This window comes from Suncus etruscus, chromosome 15 (assembly GCF_024139225.1).
Source record: "Suncus etruscus isolate mSunEtr1 chromosome 15, mSunEtr1.pri.cur, whole genome shotgun sequence".
NCBI classification, from domain to species: Eukaryota; Metazoa; Chordata; class Mammalia; order Eulipotyphla; family Soricidae; genus Suncus; species Suncus etruscus.
In genome coordinates, this window is record NC_064862.1 from 73634518 (window position 1) to 73648423 (window position 13906).

A 13906-nucleotide genomic window follows, 5' to 3' on the forward strand; every position below is an offset into this window, starting at 1 on the left:
TTGGCTGTGTGCAAAGCAAACATTACCCGCTGTGCAATCTATCTATGTGTCCCCTCTGTTGGTTTTTGGAGGGCAGGGTGCATTCACTCCCTGCTGTACTTGGGGGTCAGGCTATGCCAGGAATCCAACTGCAGCCCCAGGAGCTGTCTTCTCAGTGGGTATTCATATGTCTTTTTGATAGGGACAAAGGGGCACAAACAGAGTGGATTAGGATAGGACCCTAAAGGAAGGAAATAGTATAAAATATCACAGGGATGGCCTGGGTGGTGTTTTGGGAACCTGCATTATCTAGGATTTAGCCTCTGCTATAAAACTCTAGGATGTACTGAATTATCGTTATCCCTACTTCCCTCACCAGTTCCCAGACTCCCCCTAATCCTCCTACTGCTTCTGTACACCCACCTACTAAAGCTGCAGCCTTCAGCCCCTCTAAGGACTTCAAAGAGCCCCACTAGCTGCTGCCATCATTGAGGGTCCTGTGGGAAAACCAGGCTTAATGACTGACTATGCCATGACTGGGACCTAGCTTTGATCTTGTCTGGGGAAGCTCAGAACCTAGTCGTTGCACCCAGGGCCTACAGTTTCAGGGTTCTTAAAGCAGAAACAAATGGGCCGACCCATCTGAGCGTTGCTGGGCAAAACAGAGCAGTTGGGGGTGTACAGAACTGGGGGGGTGGTGTGTGTCTTTGCACCCATGCCCACCTGGAGTGCCAGCTCCCTTCTCCTACCAAACTCCTACAAGCCATGCTCAAATTGCTAAGCAGGGACTCATCGAGGCTGACTGCTCAAAGGGTCGCTCCAAGGGGACTCTAAACCTCTGTACATCTAGCGGGGTTCGGGTGCACCCCGTGAGGGGTCGAAGGCAATGCGGGAGGATCTTCTGTGTGTTTGGAGGGAGAGATGTGTTTGCACAGGGATGGCTGATTAGAGGGTGGGGACAGATAGCCCCCCCCAAACCTCCCCTCATCCCTTTCCAGTCTTTGGGGTTCCTTCCCAACTGCCCATTATAGAGGGGGGGAAGGGGAACCCCAGCGCGTCGCAATCAGAGCCAGTAACTGGGCCCCACCTGGATCAAATAAATGGCTTCTACGCCAGGCCTCCTCCACCTCCTGCTAGGACTGCACGGAGACGGGTGCGCGCTAGGACCCAGAGGGCACCGAATCGAGCGAGCGAGCGAGCGAGCGTCCTCAGCGACGTCCGGTGCCGCGCCCGCCCAGGCAACAGCGCGGAAGTGGCGCCACTCTGTCGAGACCCGTGGGCGTGACCGGAAGTGGAACCAATCGCAAGCGCTCCCGGAAGTGGGCGTGACCGGAAGTGGCATCACTCTCGCGAGGCTAGGCGCTGCGCCGGCGGCCGGAGACCCTGTGTTCCTGCTTGGAGGTCGTTGGAGTCACCTGCTCGCCGCCAGCTCGTCCTGGTAGTTCTCCCGCCGCGCCGCGCCGCTGCAGCCATGCTCTCCGCCGTCGCCCGGCCCGCCGGCGCCGCCCTTCGCCGCAGCTTCAGCACCTCGGCCCGGGTGAGGCTGTCTGTCTGGTCGGGACGCTGCGTGCAGTGATCGAATCCCCCTTCCCGTTCCCCGGGCCCGGGCCCGCCACGTGCGTTCCTGGCCCCGTTCTTTGCATTTGCAGCTCGCGGGATGTGCAACTGGGGAACTCCGGTGGAGGGGTCCCCGATCCCCCCCGCCCCGGCCTCCCTCCAAGCCCTGCTCTCCTTTGCACTCCTTCAAGGTGGAGAATGCGGGCCTCTGGGGCCGGAGAGGAATTTGCAATCATTATTTTTATTTTTTGCAATTTCCCCATAGCTTATCTTCATTCTTCTTGCTGCATCCCTGCAAAATGAGATGGTGTGGAGCCCGAGTCTACGGAGCAGAGAGAGCGGGACCCAGGCCCCATCATTCGGACCAAGGGTTTAAAACTCAGCCCTCTGAGCGCTACGAGTGGCATTTGCACCGCCCCCACTTTATCCTCTAAATAAGAGACCCTTTTTGGGCCGGAGAGATAGCACGGAGATAGGGCTTTTTTTTTTGCCTTGCATGCATAAGGACGGTGGTTCGAATCCCGGCATCCCATATGGTCCCCCGGACCCTGCCAGAAGCGATTTCTGAGCGTAGAGCCAGGAGGAAACCCCTGAGCGCTGGTATGACTCAAAAACCAAAAAAGAAAAAGAGAGACCCTTTTGTTGGTGAGATGGGCACTGTTCCGGGTTCTGTTTTCAGGAGTGACTCTTCTGGCAGTGCTCAGGGACCTTTGTGTGGTTGGGGGCTTAGCTCCATGCATACCTAGCGCCTTAACCCCTATACGCATTCTCCAACCCGGACAGACCTTTTACATATTTCCTAAATTGTATTTTTTTTTTTTCACCCCTTTGGGCCATGCCCACAGCTGTGCCCAAGGGATCTTGTGTGGGGCCAGGGATGGAACCCAGGAGGGCCGCATGCAAGGCAAATGCTTTCCCTGTTTTTGCTATCTCGCTGACTCCCTTTTATATTTTTATTGTAACTTTTTGTTGATGCCATGGATCATACCCAGGACCTCATGTATGCAAGGCAAGCGCTCTATTCCTAGGTCTTTTAAAATCTGTTTTATTTTATTTGAATCACCTTGAGATGCAGTTACAAAGTTGTTTTATGAGTTTCAGTCATACTAGGTTCTGACCATCAGTGTCCCCAGCCTTGCGTGCCCACGGCCTTCCTCTATGGAGACATTTTTCTTCTCTCCCCCGTGTCTTTTTTAAGGTACCTTTCTGCCCCCAGGTGTTAGGACTCTGCAGGGCTTGGCCTGGGCTTCCTTTTCCTTAGCCCAAGCTATTTTTAGCCATTTTCTCAGCCCTTGGTTCTCCAATGCTGCTGTATCAGATTGACTTGAAAGCTAATAGTGAATGCCTGGCTTTTGGGGGGGGGGGGCGGGGAGCATATAGGATGCTGGGGGTTGAACCTGGGTCAGCGACATACAAGTCAAGTGCCCTTTCCACTGTATTATCCCTCGGCCTCCACATCTGGCACTTAACTAACATTACACAGCACCCTCCAGGTGCAGCTATGGAGTCTGGGAACTCAAGGAGGCCCACTTGCCCTTCGGTACCTCCCTCAGAAGAGGTGTTGAAGACTCCAGATGTGTGATCATTCTGCTGCCCTTCAGTTCCCTACACTTCTCATTCATTGGGGAAATAGACATATAAGGAAGATGTTGAGTTTTGGTCAGAGTGGGGCACTGCCCAGCTGAGGTCCTGACATGGTCCTGGAGATGGGCCCGAATTGAGTAAGTTTAGGGCAGGCTAGGGTGATGAAGGGGGGGTGTCCTTCTGTTCAAAGGGAAGACAGTATGCTTTGCTAATAGATAATGAGATGGAGCGGGGATGAAGCAGAAGTTGAGCTTTGCCAGGATGGGATAAACTAGATTTGGACCCTGGGTTTCAAATACCTGCTGGACAGCGACAAACGGTTCACCTTTGGTGCCAAATGGTACCTTGGTCTCACTCCGTGCCTCAGGTCCGGTAACAAGCACACAGCTACAGGTGTTACTAGCTCAGATGTCCTAATGCAAGTGGAAATTTAGAAGCCTAGGGCTGGGACACCATTTGGGAATAGTGGGGGTTGAATCCAGGTTGGCCTCATGCAAGGAAGCAAGGTAAACATCCTCCCTGCTGTACTGTTGCTCTCAAACAGACACCCTAGTAGACTTACTTATTTTGGGCGGTTTTGGAACCATACCCAGCAGTGATCATCAGGGCTTCCTCCTGTCTCTGCTCTCAGGGATCACCCCTGATGGTGCTCAAGGGGTGCTGGGAATGGAACCCGGGTTGATGGGGTGCAAGACAAGCGCCCTCCCTCGCTGTGCTATGGCTCTAGCCCCCCAGAAGACTTGTAAGTAAAGGGTTGCTGGAATTAGAAAGGTGGCTAGCTATCTCTACTACTTCACGGACTGTGCTGTTACGGTCACTGAGTGGTGAAATCTTGTGCTCACAGATGGAAACATCCCCTTTATGCTGGGCACAGTAAAGTGGTGAAGGCCAGGTGCCCCCCCGTTAAATGTTGGGCATGAATGGGGCTTAGCACTCACGAGCCCTGTGGGGGGTATCCCTTCCTTGGCAGTTTTATAGACTCGAATTTTGCCATTTTCGTTCTCTGTTAATATGGAATCGCACCCCAGCCCCCCCATACACTGGACCTGCAGCCATTGTTCGTTTCAGAAGCCAGGCTGTGTTTCCGGCCTAAGGAAATTTCAGGGGATTTTTTTTTTTAACAAGGCCATAAATGACGAAAACTTGGTTGGGACAGAGAGATAGCACATCGGTAGGGCGTTTGCCTTGCACATGGTCAACCCATGACGGTGGTTTGAATCCTGGCATCCCATGTGGTCCCCCATGCCTGCCAGGAGCAACTTCTGAGCGCAGAGCCAGGAGTAACTCCTGAGCGCTGCCAGGTGTGACCCAAAAACAAACAAAAAAAACTTGGAGGTTCAGAAAGGCAGGCTTGGTGGTGGAACTAGGGAGCTTTGGGGCAATAAGTCCTCTGGTTTTTTATTTTGTTTGGCAGTCATGCCTGTCAGTACTCAGGGCTTGTTCCTGGCTCAGAACTAGGATCACTACTAGCAGTGCTGGGAGCACCCTGGGTCAGCCCCTTGCAAAGCCAGCACTGTACTTCAGTAGAATGTCTGGGGCCCTTGTATTTTAATAGGCATCTCTAGTGAGTGAAGAGGCAGAAGGGAGGCCTGGGGGAATGCCTCACTCAGGTGGTGTAAGTCAGACTCAGGGAAGCCATATACTTAAGGGAATGTGGGGTGCCAGTGATGGTGGAAGATCTGGGCATGCTTGAGAAGGACATGTGGGGTTCTGGGTTGCTGAGGTCATTTTCTGCAAAGTCAAGCCCGATCTCTATAGCCCCCAATTTTATGGTTTTGTTTGGGGGCTACTCTAGGCTTAGTATTTGGGGGTGCTGTGGTATCAGGTCAAACCTGGAGCCCCAGCTTGCAAAGCCTGTTTTGTCCCCTGCAGGCTCTCTCCTGACCCATAGCACCAGCTCTGTTATTATTTTTTTAAGGGGGCATACCTGGTGCTACTCCTGGCAAGCTCGGGAGACCATATGGGATGCTGAGGATTGAACCCAGGTCTTCTGCTTGCAAGACAAATGCCCTTTCATTTTGGCTCCACAACACCCAATGTAACACACGCACGCACGTACACACACACTCACTCACACACACACACACACACACACACACACACACACACCTTAGTTGTTGTAGATGCTTTTAGAATAAAACTTCCTAAGCAGATCACATGGGGAAAACAGTTTGCTACGAGTATTGAGGGCTCTTGTATATGTAAAGCCATGTCAACTGCTGAGCCTTGTTCCCAGCTCTTGGTTTTGATGAGTGAGGGTAGGAACTGAACCCAGAGCTTCAGGCATGCAGAGCCCAGGGGGACTGTTGGGCATTGACTTGGGGTGCTCTGAGATTCCTTGTCACCAGCAGCTGCCTTTTAGGAAGCACTTTTTCTTAGAAGTTGAAGTCTGAGGGGCCAGAGCAATAGCACAGTGTTAGGGTGTTTGCCTTGCATGCAGTTAACCCAGGAAAGACCTGGATTCAATCCCCAGAGTAACCCCTGAGCGTTGTTGGGTGTGGCCCAAAAACAACAACAAAAAAGAAGTTGAGGTTCAAGACACTTTCGTTGTGGCTGATTTTTTTTTTTAGGGGAAGGTGATTTTTTTTTTGTTTTTTGTTTTTGGTTTTTGGGTCTCACCCGGCAGTGCTCAGGAGTTACTCCTGGCTCCACGCTCAGAAGTCGCTCCTGGCGAGCACGGGGGACCATATGGGACGCCGGGATTCGAATCGATGACCTTTTGCATGAGAGGCAAACGCCTTACCTCCATGCTATCTCTCCAGCCCCGGGGAAGGTGATTTTTGTTTGGAGGCTACCTACCCTGCAGTGCAGGGGCTTATTCCTGGCTTTGTACTCAGGGATAACTTTTGGCAGTGCTTTGGGGGCCTTGGGGGATGCCAGGAATCGAACCCCAGTTGGCCATGTGCAAGGCAAGGTTCCTCCCTGCTGTGCTGTCACTTAGGAAGAGGGGGAGCTGCATGAGGGTTTTGTTTTTTGTTTTAAGGAAGGAGTGAGGCCCAGACTTAGAAGATATGCTTGTGGGGACAGAGAGATAGCATGGAGGCAGAGCATTTGCCTTGCATGCAGAAAAACTTTGGTTCAAATCCCGGCATCCCATATGGTCCCCCTAGCCTGCCAGGAGAGATTTCTGAACATAGAGCCAGGAGTAACTCCTGAGCGCTGCCTGCCGAGTGTGACCCATAAAAAACAACAACAACAACAACAAAAAAGAAGATATGCTTGTGGGACTGGAGTGAGTTTTCAGATGTTAGGCTCTTGCCAGCTTCCTCAGCTGCTGCTCTGGTTTAGAGCCCTGAACTTGTCATCCTCTGCCAGGCTCTGGTCTGTGTGCTGGTTCTTTAAATGGGGGTGGGTAGGTCCAGTGTTTCCAGTATTTCTGACCCAAAGGTCAGGGTCTAATCCTCCTAGCAAAGTCACGGGGAACTGTCTAAGTTCATCATTAAATGGCCTTAGTGACGGGTGGCCTATTCTCCCTATTAGGCATCACATCCATGCCTGCCTCTTCCCATCCGTCCCTGCAGTGCCAATATTCCTAGGCTCTGCTCTGTACCCCCTCACTGCCCTGTGGAAGCCCAGAGCAATAGTACAGTCAGGAGGGCTCTGGCCCGACACATGGCCAACCTGGGTTCGATCTCTAAAGTCCCATAGGGTCCCCCAAGTCCCACCAAGAGCCAGAGTGTGGCTCAAAAGCCATCAGAGGGACACAAAAATGGAAATTTGTGCATATAAAACCATCTTGTTTTGGGATTCCTGCATCTGCACCCTCTGCCCAGGCTCCTCCCTGCACCCGGACATTGCCGACTGCTCTGAAGCATTTATAGCCATCCCGGATTGCTTTGAAGGATGCCGGCTGGCACTAGGCCAGCTGCAGGGATGATCAGAGCTGGTCGGACGTGTTTGAAGCAGGCCTGGCCCTCGCCCTGTCTGAGGACGCAATTCCAGGCTTTCCAGGAAGGTGGCTGGACTTCAAACCACACAGGAACCTGCTCTCCCCTGTGCTCACTGTCTCAGCTCACGCGCCCTGTCTGTGCCTCTCTCCCCAGAGCAATGCCAAGGTCGCCGTGCTGGGAGCTTCTGGGGGCATTGGTCAGCCCCTATCACTCCTCCTGAAGAACAGCCCCCTGGTGAGCCGCCTGACCCTCTACGACATTGCGCACACGCCCGGTGTGGGCGCCGACCTCAGCCACATCGAGACCAGGGCCCACGTGAAAGGTGCTGGAGCCAGGGGGAGGACAGGGGTTCATGGGCATTGTGTATGGGCACTCCAGAGTAACAGACCCTAAAAAACCCAGAGGCCAAAAGGGGCTCATCTCCCAACACTTAGGATTGAGAAGTGTCTTAAGGATTAGAAGCAATTTGGTGAGACATGCTGAGCCTTGCTAAGGAGGTACACAGGTGCCTCTCCACCCCTCAGCATCCCTTTCCCTCCCAGTGTAGCTATGTTAGGGGCCTGCCTTGAAATCTCCCCAGGTTTGTTCCCCAGAAGCGGGTCCTTACCTGTCTGTGCTGGAGTCATCACCCCAGGGATGCAGATGGTGCCAGGACCAATTTGGAGAGCCCCACTATAACCTTTCTTTCCTGCACGGCTCCTTCATTACTGTGGCCCTTGGGGAACCTCTAGCCATCTGCCCTTTGCTCTGCTGCCATCAGAACCACACCACCCGGCATGCACATCTCTGGCCTCGTGTTTCTTGGGGCCCTGGAGCCAGGCTAGTCTCTCTGCTCTAAGCTGACAGGGATCTACTGCCAGGCCACACTGGCTTCGCTCCTTAAGAGAGGCTGCTGTCCAGGCATCCCTGCACCCCTCTGCTCCCACCTTTTCTGTAGCGAAGTACTAAAGAGTCCTCCTGGTGATGAGGAAAATCTTTGTTGTGATCAGATCAGGGTGAACACAGCAGATTTCCAGGGAGCACACCATCCTCCTATGGGCCCCAGGAATGTCCTCAGACCTAGTGATGCCTGTTGGGGTGACAGGGAGTTGGTGTCATGGGTTGGAGGGGATGGAGCCCTGGCAGGGCTACTCCAGCCTCTGCAAGGTACATGGGCAACCTTTCTTGGTGACTCTCGGGTTCTTTTCCTAGGCTACCTGGGCCCTGAACAGCTCCCCGACTGCTTGAAAGGCTGCGACGTGGTAGTCATCCCTGCTGGGGTCCCCAGAAAACCAGGTACATATCTCAGCCTTGCTGGTAGCTTTCATGGGGTAGGGGGAACAGGTCCTCCCTAAAAACATTCCCCTGGGCTGCGAAACCCCATCCCATTCCCATCAGCCTGGTGCAACCACTGGGCATGGGATCCTCCCCGAGCAATGGGGACCTGGGACCTTCCTGCTCCTGAGCCTGTTTCCTTTCATTTCTGTCACTGCCAGGCATGACCCGGGATGACCTGTTCAACACCAACGCCACCATCGTGGCCACCCTGGCCGCTGCCTGTGCCCAGAACTGCCCTGAGGCCATGATCTGTGTCATCGCCAACCCGGTGAGGCCCTGGCGGTTTGGGGCTGGATTCCTGCTGGGCGTCACTGGCTCTGCCGGGAGCTGCAATGCAGCCTAGCCAGGGCGGGAACCTGCACCCCCAGCTCACATTCTTTCTTTTTTTTCTTCGGGCCACTCCCGTTTGATGCTCGGGTTACTCCTGGCTAAGTGCTCAGAAATTGCCTCTGGCTTGGAGGGACCATATGGGATGCCAGGGGATCGAACCTTGGTCCTTCCTTGGCTAGCGCTTGCAAGGCAGACACCTTACCTCTAGCGCCACCTCGACGGCCCCCCCAGCTCACATTTTAGGGTGTTGTCTGGATTGGACGCATCTTGGTGGCTATGGGGTTTGGGTTCCCTCTTCCTCACTTGTTCAGTTCCAGAAAAACCTTGAGCACTGTCGGGAAACACGTTGTCTCTGGCATGTGGGTCCTAGGCTTGCCTGTGTTCAGGGGTCAAAGTGAGGGGCCCACATCCATGGGTGCTGGGGCGCAGGGCACCCCTGACAAGTGCTGAGTGGCTACAGTTCACCAGGCAGCACTGCTTAGGCCTGTCTGCCTGCAGGTAAACTCCACCATCCCCATCACGTCAGAAATGTTCAAGAAACACGGCGTCTACAACCCCAACAAGATCTTTGGGGTCACCACCCTGGACATCGTCAGGGCTAACACTTTCGTTGCTGAGCTGAAGGTGAGCACAGCTGGGATGCCTGCATGGGCCTTCCTGGGGCACTGAGTCTCCTCTGGAGGTGCAGCGGTCCCAGCACTGGGGTGGGGGGCACTGAATGTGAGCGTCCCCCCACTGACCTGCTTACTGAATGAAGCCTTTTCGCTCATGGTGGTCATTGGGCTCCAGACAGCATAGCACACACCACACATAACATACACACAGCCCCACATGCATTGGTCCCAGAAAGAAATCCTGGCTTCAGAGCTGACCTCCCTGCGTGCATCCCTGGGATGTCGTGGGCAAAGTCCCTTTCCCATAGCTCTAGGCCCTCTTGGTGTAAGGCAGTGGGTGACAGGTGAAGGTAGCAGGTTCCTGAGGGGCGGCTGAGGACCCAGCTGCTCAGACATACACCTGAGACCTCTGCCAGTTATAAGGCCCCCCAAAAAACAAAACCACCCAGTTCACAGCTTCTCGGGGGCTCTTGGTGAACACAGGGCTCAGTTTCCTGGTCAGAACTCCAACAAACCACCACCACCACCCTTACACCTCAGTTTTGCTCTGTCCGAATCATGGTTCTGAGTGCACAGACAAGACTGTTCCCCTCCATGAGACCTTGAGGTGTGGGCCTCACTATTCCCCCCACCGACCGCTTCCTGGGGCACAGTTGCCATCAGCCGGAGTCCAGGGGAGGGAGTGGGGCTAGTGTTGGGGGGACACTTGTATTCAGGTCCTTTGGAGGAGTTGAGCATGTTTTATGCAAAGGACTTGACAAATAGAGACTAACCGTGTCACATTTTGGGGCCAGAACTTGGATCCAGCTCAAGTCAACGTCCCCGTCATCGGCGGCCATGCCGGGAAGACCATCATCCCCCTCATCTCCCAGGTACATGGCTGAATGCCACCACCACTACCTCACGGCATGGTGGGGCCAGAGAAATATTGCAAGGGTCTTGATCTGGCCCAAGCCAGCAGCAGGACCTCTGAGAAGTGGAGAGACAGAGTTGGGTGTGGGGTGTGTGCAGAGGGGCGTGCCCCACTGAGGCAACATGGCTCGCCCCAAAGTTTCTTTCATTCTCAGAAGCACCCACCCATCCCCCTGTCCCAGCATCTCAGGCGGAATCCCACATGTCTACAGTTCTCTGCCAGAGTTGGGAGCTGAGGGAACCCACTTGGGGCACCTTCCTGTAGGGGTGCCAATAGTTGGGGTGCCAGGGGCTTTTCTGTTGCTGATTGCTGCCCTGGGTTATACAAGATGCTTGGGGGATGGGTCTCTTCCTACCGTTTCCTGTTTTCCTTCCTCATCTCGGCTTAGTTCTATATATGGAGTCTCATGTAGATGAGAGGGAAATTTACTGCTTCTCTGACCGAGTTTATTGGCAAAAGGGCCTTATTTTCTTGTGTCTTGGTGCTGCCCAGGGGACCAGTTCAGTTAGGTGAAGGTGACCCCACTGACCCTGTGACTGTGACTTTGCAGTGCACCCCCAAGGTGGAGTTCCCCCAGGACAAGCTGACTGCCCTCACAGGCCGCATCCAGGAGGCCGGCACGGAGGTGGTGCAGGCGAAGGCTGGAGCTGGTAGGTGGTCAGGGTCTGCGAGGTTCAGGCTCAATCCCAAGTCTGCTCCGTACAGAGCTCCCATGTCCTCCCTGTGAGGCTGTGTCCGGGTTGCCTTTGTAAATGTACCTCGGGGTCATTGCCCCCCACCCCCAAACCTCGCCTTAGAGCTGGTTCTCTGAGTTTTAGGGGTCAAGCTCCGCCCTACTCAGGGCTGTCACCCCCCCCTCCCCCCGCTGTATCGTAGGCTCTGCCACCCTGTCCATGGCCTATGCCGGTGCCCGCTTCGTCTTCTCCCTCGTGGAAGCCATGAATGGGAAGTCGGGAGTGGTCGAGTGCTCCTATGTCAAGTCCCAGGAAACGGACTGCACCTACTTCTCCACCCCACTGCTTCTGGGGGTACGTGCCGCGGGGGGGGGGGGGGGAGGCTGCTAAATTCCTCTGGACCTGGGTTGGCAGTGGTGGAACTGGGCTTGGGGCACTGTGACTCTGTCCTCCTTGGGAGGGAACAGGGTGACTGAGTCACTTCTGCTGCGATCATGCTGTGCCCTGTCGCTTGTGTTTGTTCCTGCTCTGTTGCGGAGCTTTCACGGATGTGAGAGTGACTGGGCAGGGCGATGACCCTTCCTCTCTTCCCTGCAGAAAAAGGGCCTGGAGAAGAACCTAGGCATTGGCAAGGTGACCCCATTCGAGGAGAAGATGATTGCCGAGGCCATCCCTGAGCTGAAGGCATCCATCAAGAAAGGAGAAGATTTTGTGAAGAACATGAAGTGAGCCAGCGCCTGTCCATGCACTCCGGGCCCCTAATTTATTCAGGCCCCCCTTCCTGTTGCTCCCTTTCCCTCCAGATCATGGCGGGGCTTTCGGGCGCTTCAATAAAGGCCTTTTTTTGATATCCGTGTCCAGCAGCCTTTCATTAGTTCTCACTTCCCCTTCAGCACTGACCTTCACAAGGCAGACCTGGGTGTTATTAAACTGAACTGGAACTGGTCTGAAGCTCCAGATCCGCCTGGAGCTATGCCCCAGTGGCTGGTGTCTTTACCATCTTACCAGGAAATCCGCTAGCTCAGTGACCTGCAGTGCCCTTTGACCCACAGGGCCAAGTGCTTGGCTCTATCCCTGCTGTCTTCCATATCAGAGCGATCCTGGGTAGGGCCGATCTCAGTCTGAGTAAGAAGCTGGACCTGGGAAGAAGTGACCATGATACAGGCTGCCCAGGGCCCAGCATAGGTGACTTCTTGTTCTATCAGCAGTGGGGAGTATGTGTATGTGCTTGGGGTCACTTCATCTCAAATGAATGGGAGTCCCCCACAAGAATCAGGGTCTCTGCAGTGAAAGCAGCTCCATCTAATGAAGAACATTCTGGAACCATTGAAAGAAGGATGGGGAGAGAAGATCTCATTTACATGTTTTGTTTACTGCTAAAAATATTCAGTATACCATTGTTTTCATTACAAAATAATACAGTCCAAAACCTAAAAAAGCAGGAGAGAGTATAGCAAGTGGGGCACTTGCCTTGCATACTACAAAACTGGGTTTTTTTTTTGTTTTTTTTGTTTTTTTTTGGTTTTGGGCCTCACCCTTCGGTGCTCAGGGGTTACTCCTGGCTGTCTGCTCAGAAATAGCTCCTGGCAGGCACGGGGGACCATATGGGACACCGGGATTCAAACCAACCACCTTTGGTCCTAGATCGGCTGCTTGCAAGGCAAATGCCACTGTGCTATCTCTCCGGGCCCACAAAACTGGGTTTTATCCCGATATCCCATATGGTTCCCCGGCCCCATCAGAAGTGATTTCCTAGTGCAGATCAAAGAGTGATTCCTGAGCAACACCAGGTGTGGCCACCAAAATAATAATAATAATAATAATAATAATAATAACCAAAAAGTAAAGCAGAAAAGTTATCCCTGGTAGTAGTGCCTCTTAATGTTAATAAAAATTGGTAATTCTGCCAAGGCATATGCAGGGCAGGCTGGAGAGACCATATGAAATGCAAGGGATTGAACTGGGTTGGCTCTGTACAGCCCTCCCTGCTGTCCTATCTGGCTTCTTGCTTTTTTATTTTATATTTTGGTTTTGGTTTTGCAACGTGAGGGATTGAGTGACTGTAAAGCTCAGTCCCCACATATAAATAAGTGTTATTTATCATAACAAGAGAAAGTGGGAAATAAAAATCTCATTGCATGCATGGCCTCCTTAGCAATCTTTCCCTTGGGTCATACATACCTAGTGGTTCTCAGGGGTCTCCTGGCTCTGTGCTCAGGGATCATTCCTGGCAAGCTCAAGGGAACATAAGGGATGCTGGGTATCGAACTAGGATGGTCTACAAATAGGCAAGAGCCTTATCACAATACTCTCCAGCTTCTCAATTCTTTGGTTTGGTGGTTTTTTGTTTTTATTTAGTTTTTGTTTGTTTGTTTTTTGTATTTTTTGCTACACATGGCTCAGGTTACTTCTGCCTCTGCTCTCAGGAATCACTCCTGGAAGGCTCAGGGGACCATATGGGATGCCAGAGATCTAACCAGGTGGGTCACATGTAAGGCAAGGGCTTCCCCATTGTACTATCTTTGGCCCCTCAACTATTCTATTTCAAAGGCCACACACAAGACTGAGCTGGTAGAGGCTCTTGTAGAGGGAGGAAGTCTAGAAGCCAGAAGCAAGGTCCCTACAATCAGGTCAATAAAGGGCAAAAGGGTGAGAGTCCCGCAGAGACAAGGAAGACCTAGGGACAGCAACTGAGACTCGCTCTAATGTCCTTGCAGCTAAATCAGAGGCAGAGTACGGCCATGGCGGAAATCTCGCTGCACTTCTCACAGACACCAGGAGAAGGAGCTCGAGGCCGCTGTTGCTAAGAGGACGTTCAGGTCAGGCTAGAAGGCGCAGGCCCAGCCCTGGGACTCGACTCGAGGCAGAAGCGAGATGTGACTCCATACTATGGAAGCGGGTCAGGGAGACAAAGTGGGGGGAGAGCGACATGTACTCACTCGGACAGCGGACCCCGGCAGTGCATGTGCCTAACTTCTTCCTAAAATACTATTTGGTATTTGGGCTACATCCAGTGATACTCAGGGTTTACTCCTGGCTCTATGCTCA

General features: G+C 53.3%; 1 protein-coding gene across 2 annotated transcripts; it reads left to right on the top strand.

The window, feature by feature from the left end:
* The first annotated feature begins 1316 nt into the window (after positions 1–1316).
* On the top strand, positions 1317–11706 carry MDH2 (malate dehydrogenase 2). 2 transcript variants are annotated; one of them, XM_049787868.1, is made up of 9 exons: positions 1317–1516; positions 7164–7332; positions 8202–8285; positions 8486–8595; positions 9156–9281; positions 10066–10143; positions 10735–10834; positions 11061–11212; positions 11456–11706. In XM_049787868.1, exons 1-9 carry the CDS (start codon positions 1451–1453, stop codon positions 11585–11587), a joined length of 1017 nt encoding a protein of 338 aa, XP_049643825.1. In that variant the 5' UTR covers positions 1317–1450; the 3' UTR covers positions 11588–11706. The 2 variants fall into 2 exon arrangements, with proteins under 2 accessions (XP_049643825.1, XP_049643826.1); XM_049787869.1 differs by lacking the exon at positions 1317–1516 and adding an exon at positions 7062–7075.
* Positions 11707–13906: the final 2200 nt, after the last annotated feature.

Bases quoted from the DNA above. Each gene is read 5' to 3' on its own strand.
- MDH2 (XM_049787868.1), top strand. From the start codon at position 1,451: ATGCTCTCCGCCGTCGCCCGGCCCGCCGGCGCCGCCCTTCGCCGCAGC. The intron at 7,333-8,201 runs GTGCTGGAGCCA...TTCTTTTCCTAG, and splicing joins GACCAGGGCCCACGTGAAAG to GCTACCTGGGCCCTGAACAG. The intron at 11,213-11,455 runs GTACGTGCCGCG...TCTTCCCTGCAG, and splicing joins CCACCCCACTGCTTCTGGGG to AAAAAGGGCCTGGAGAAGAA.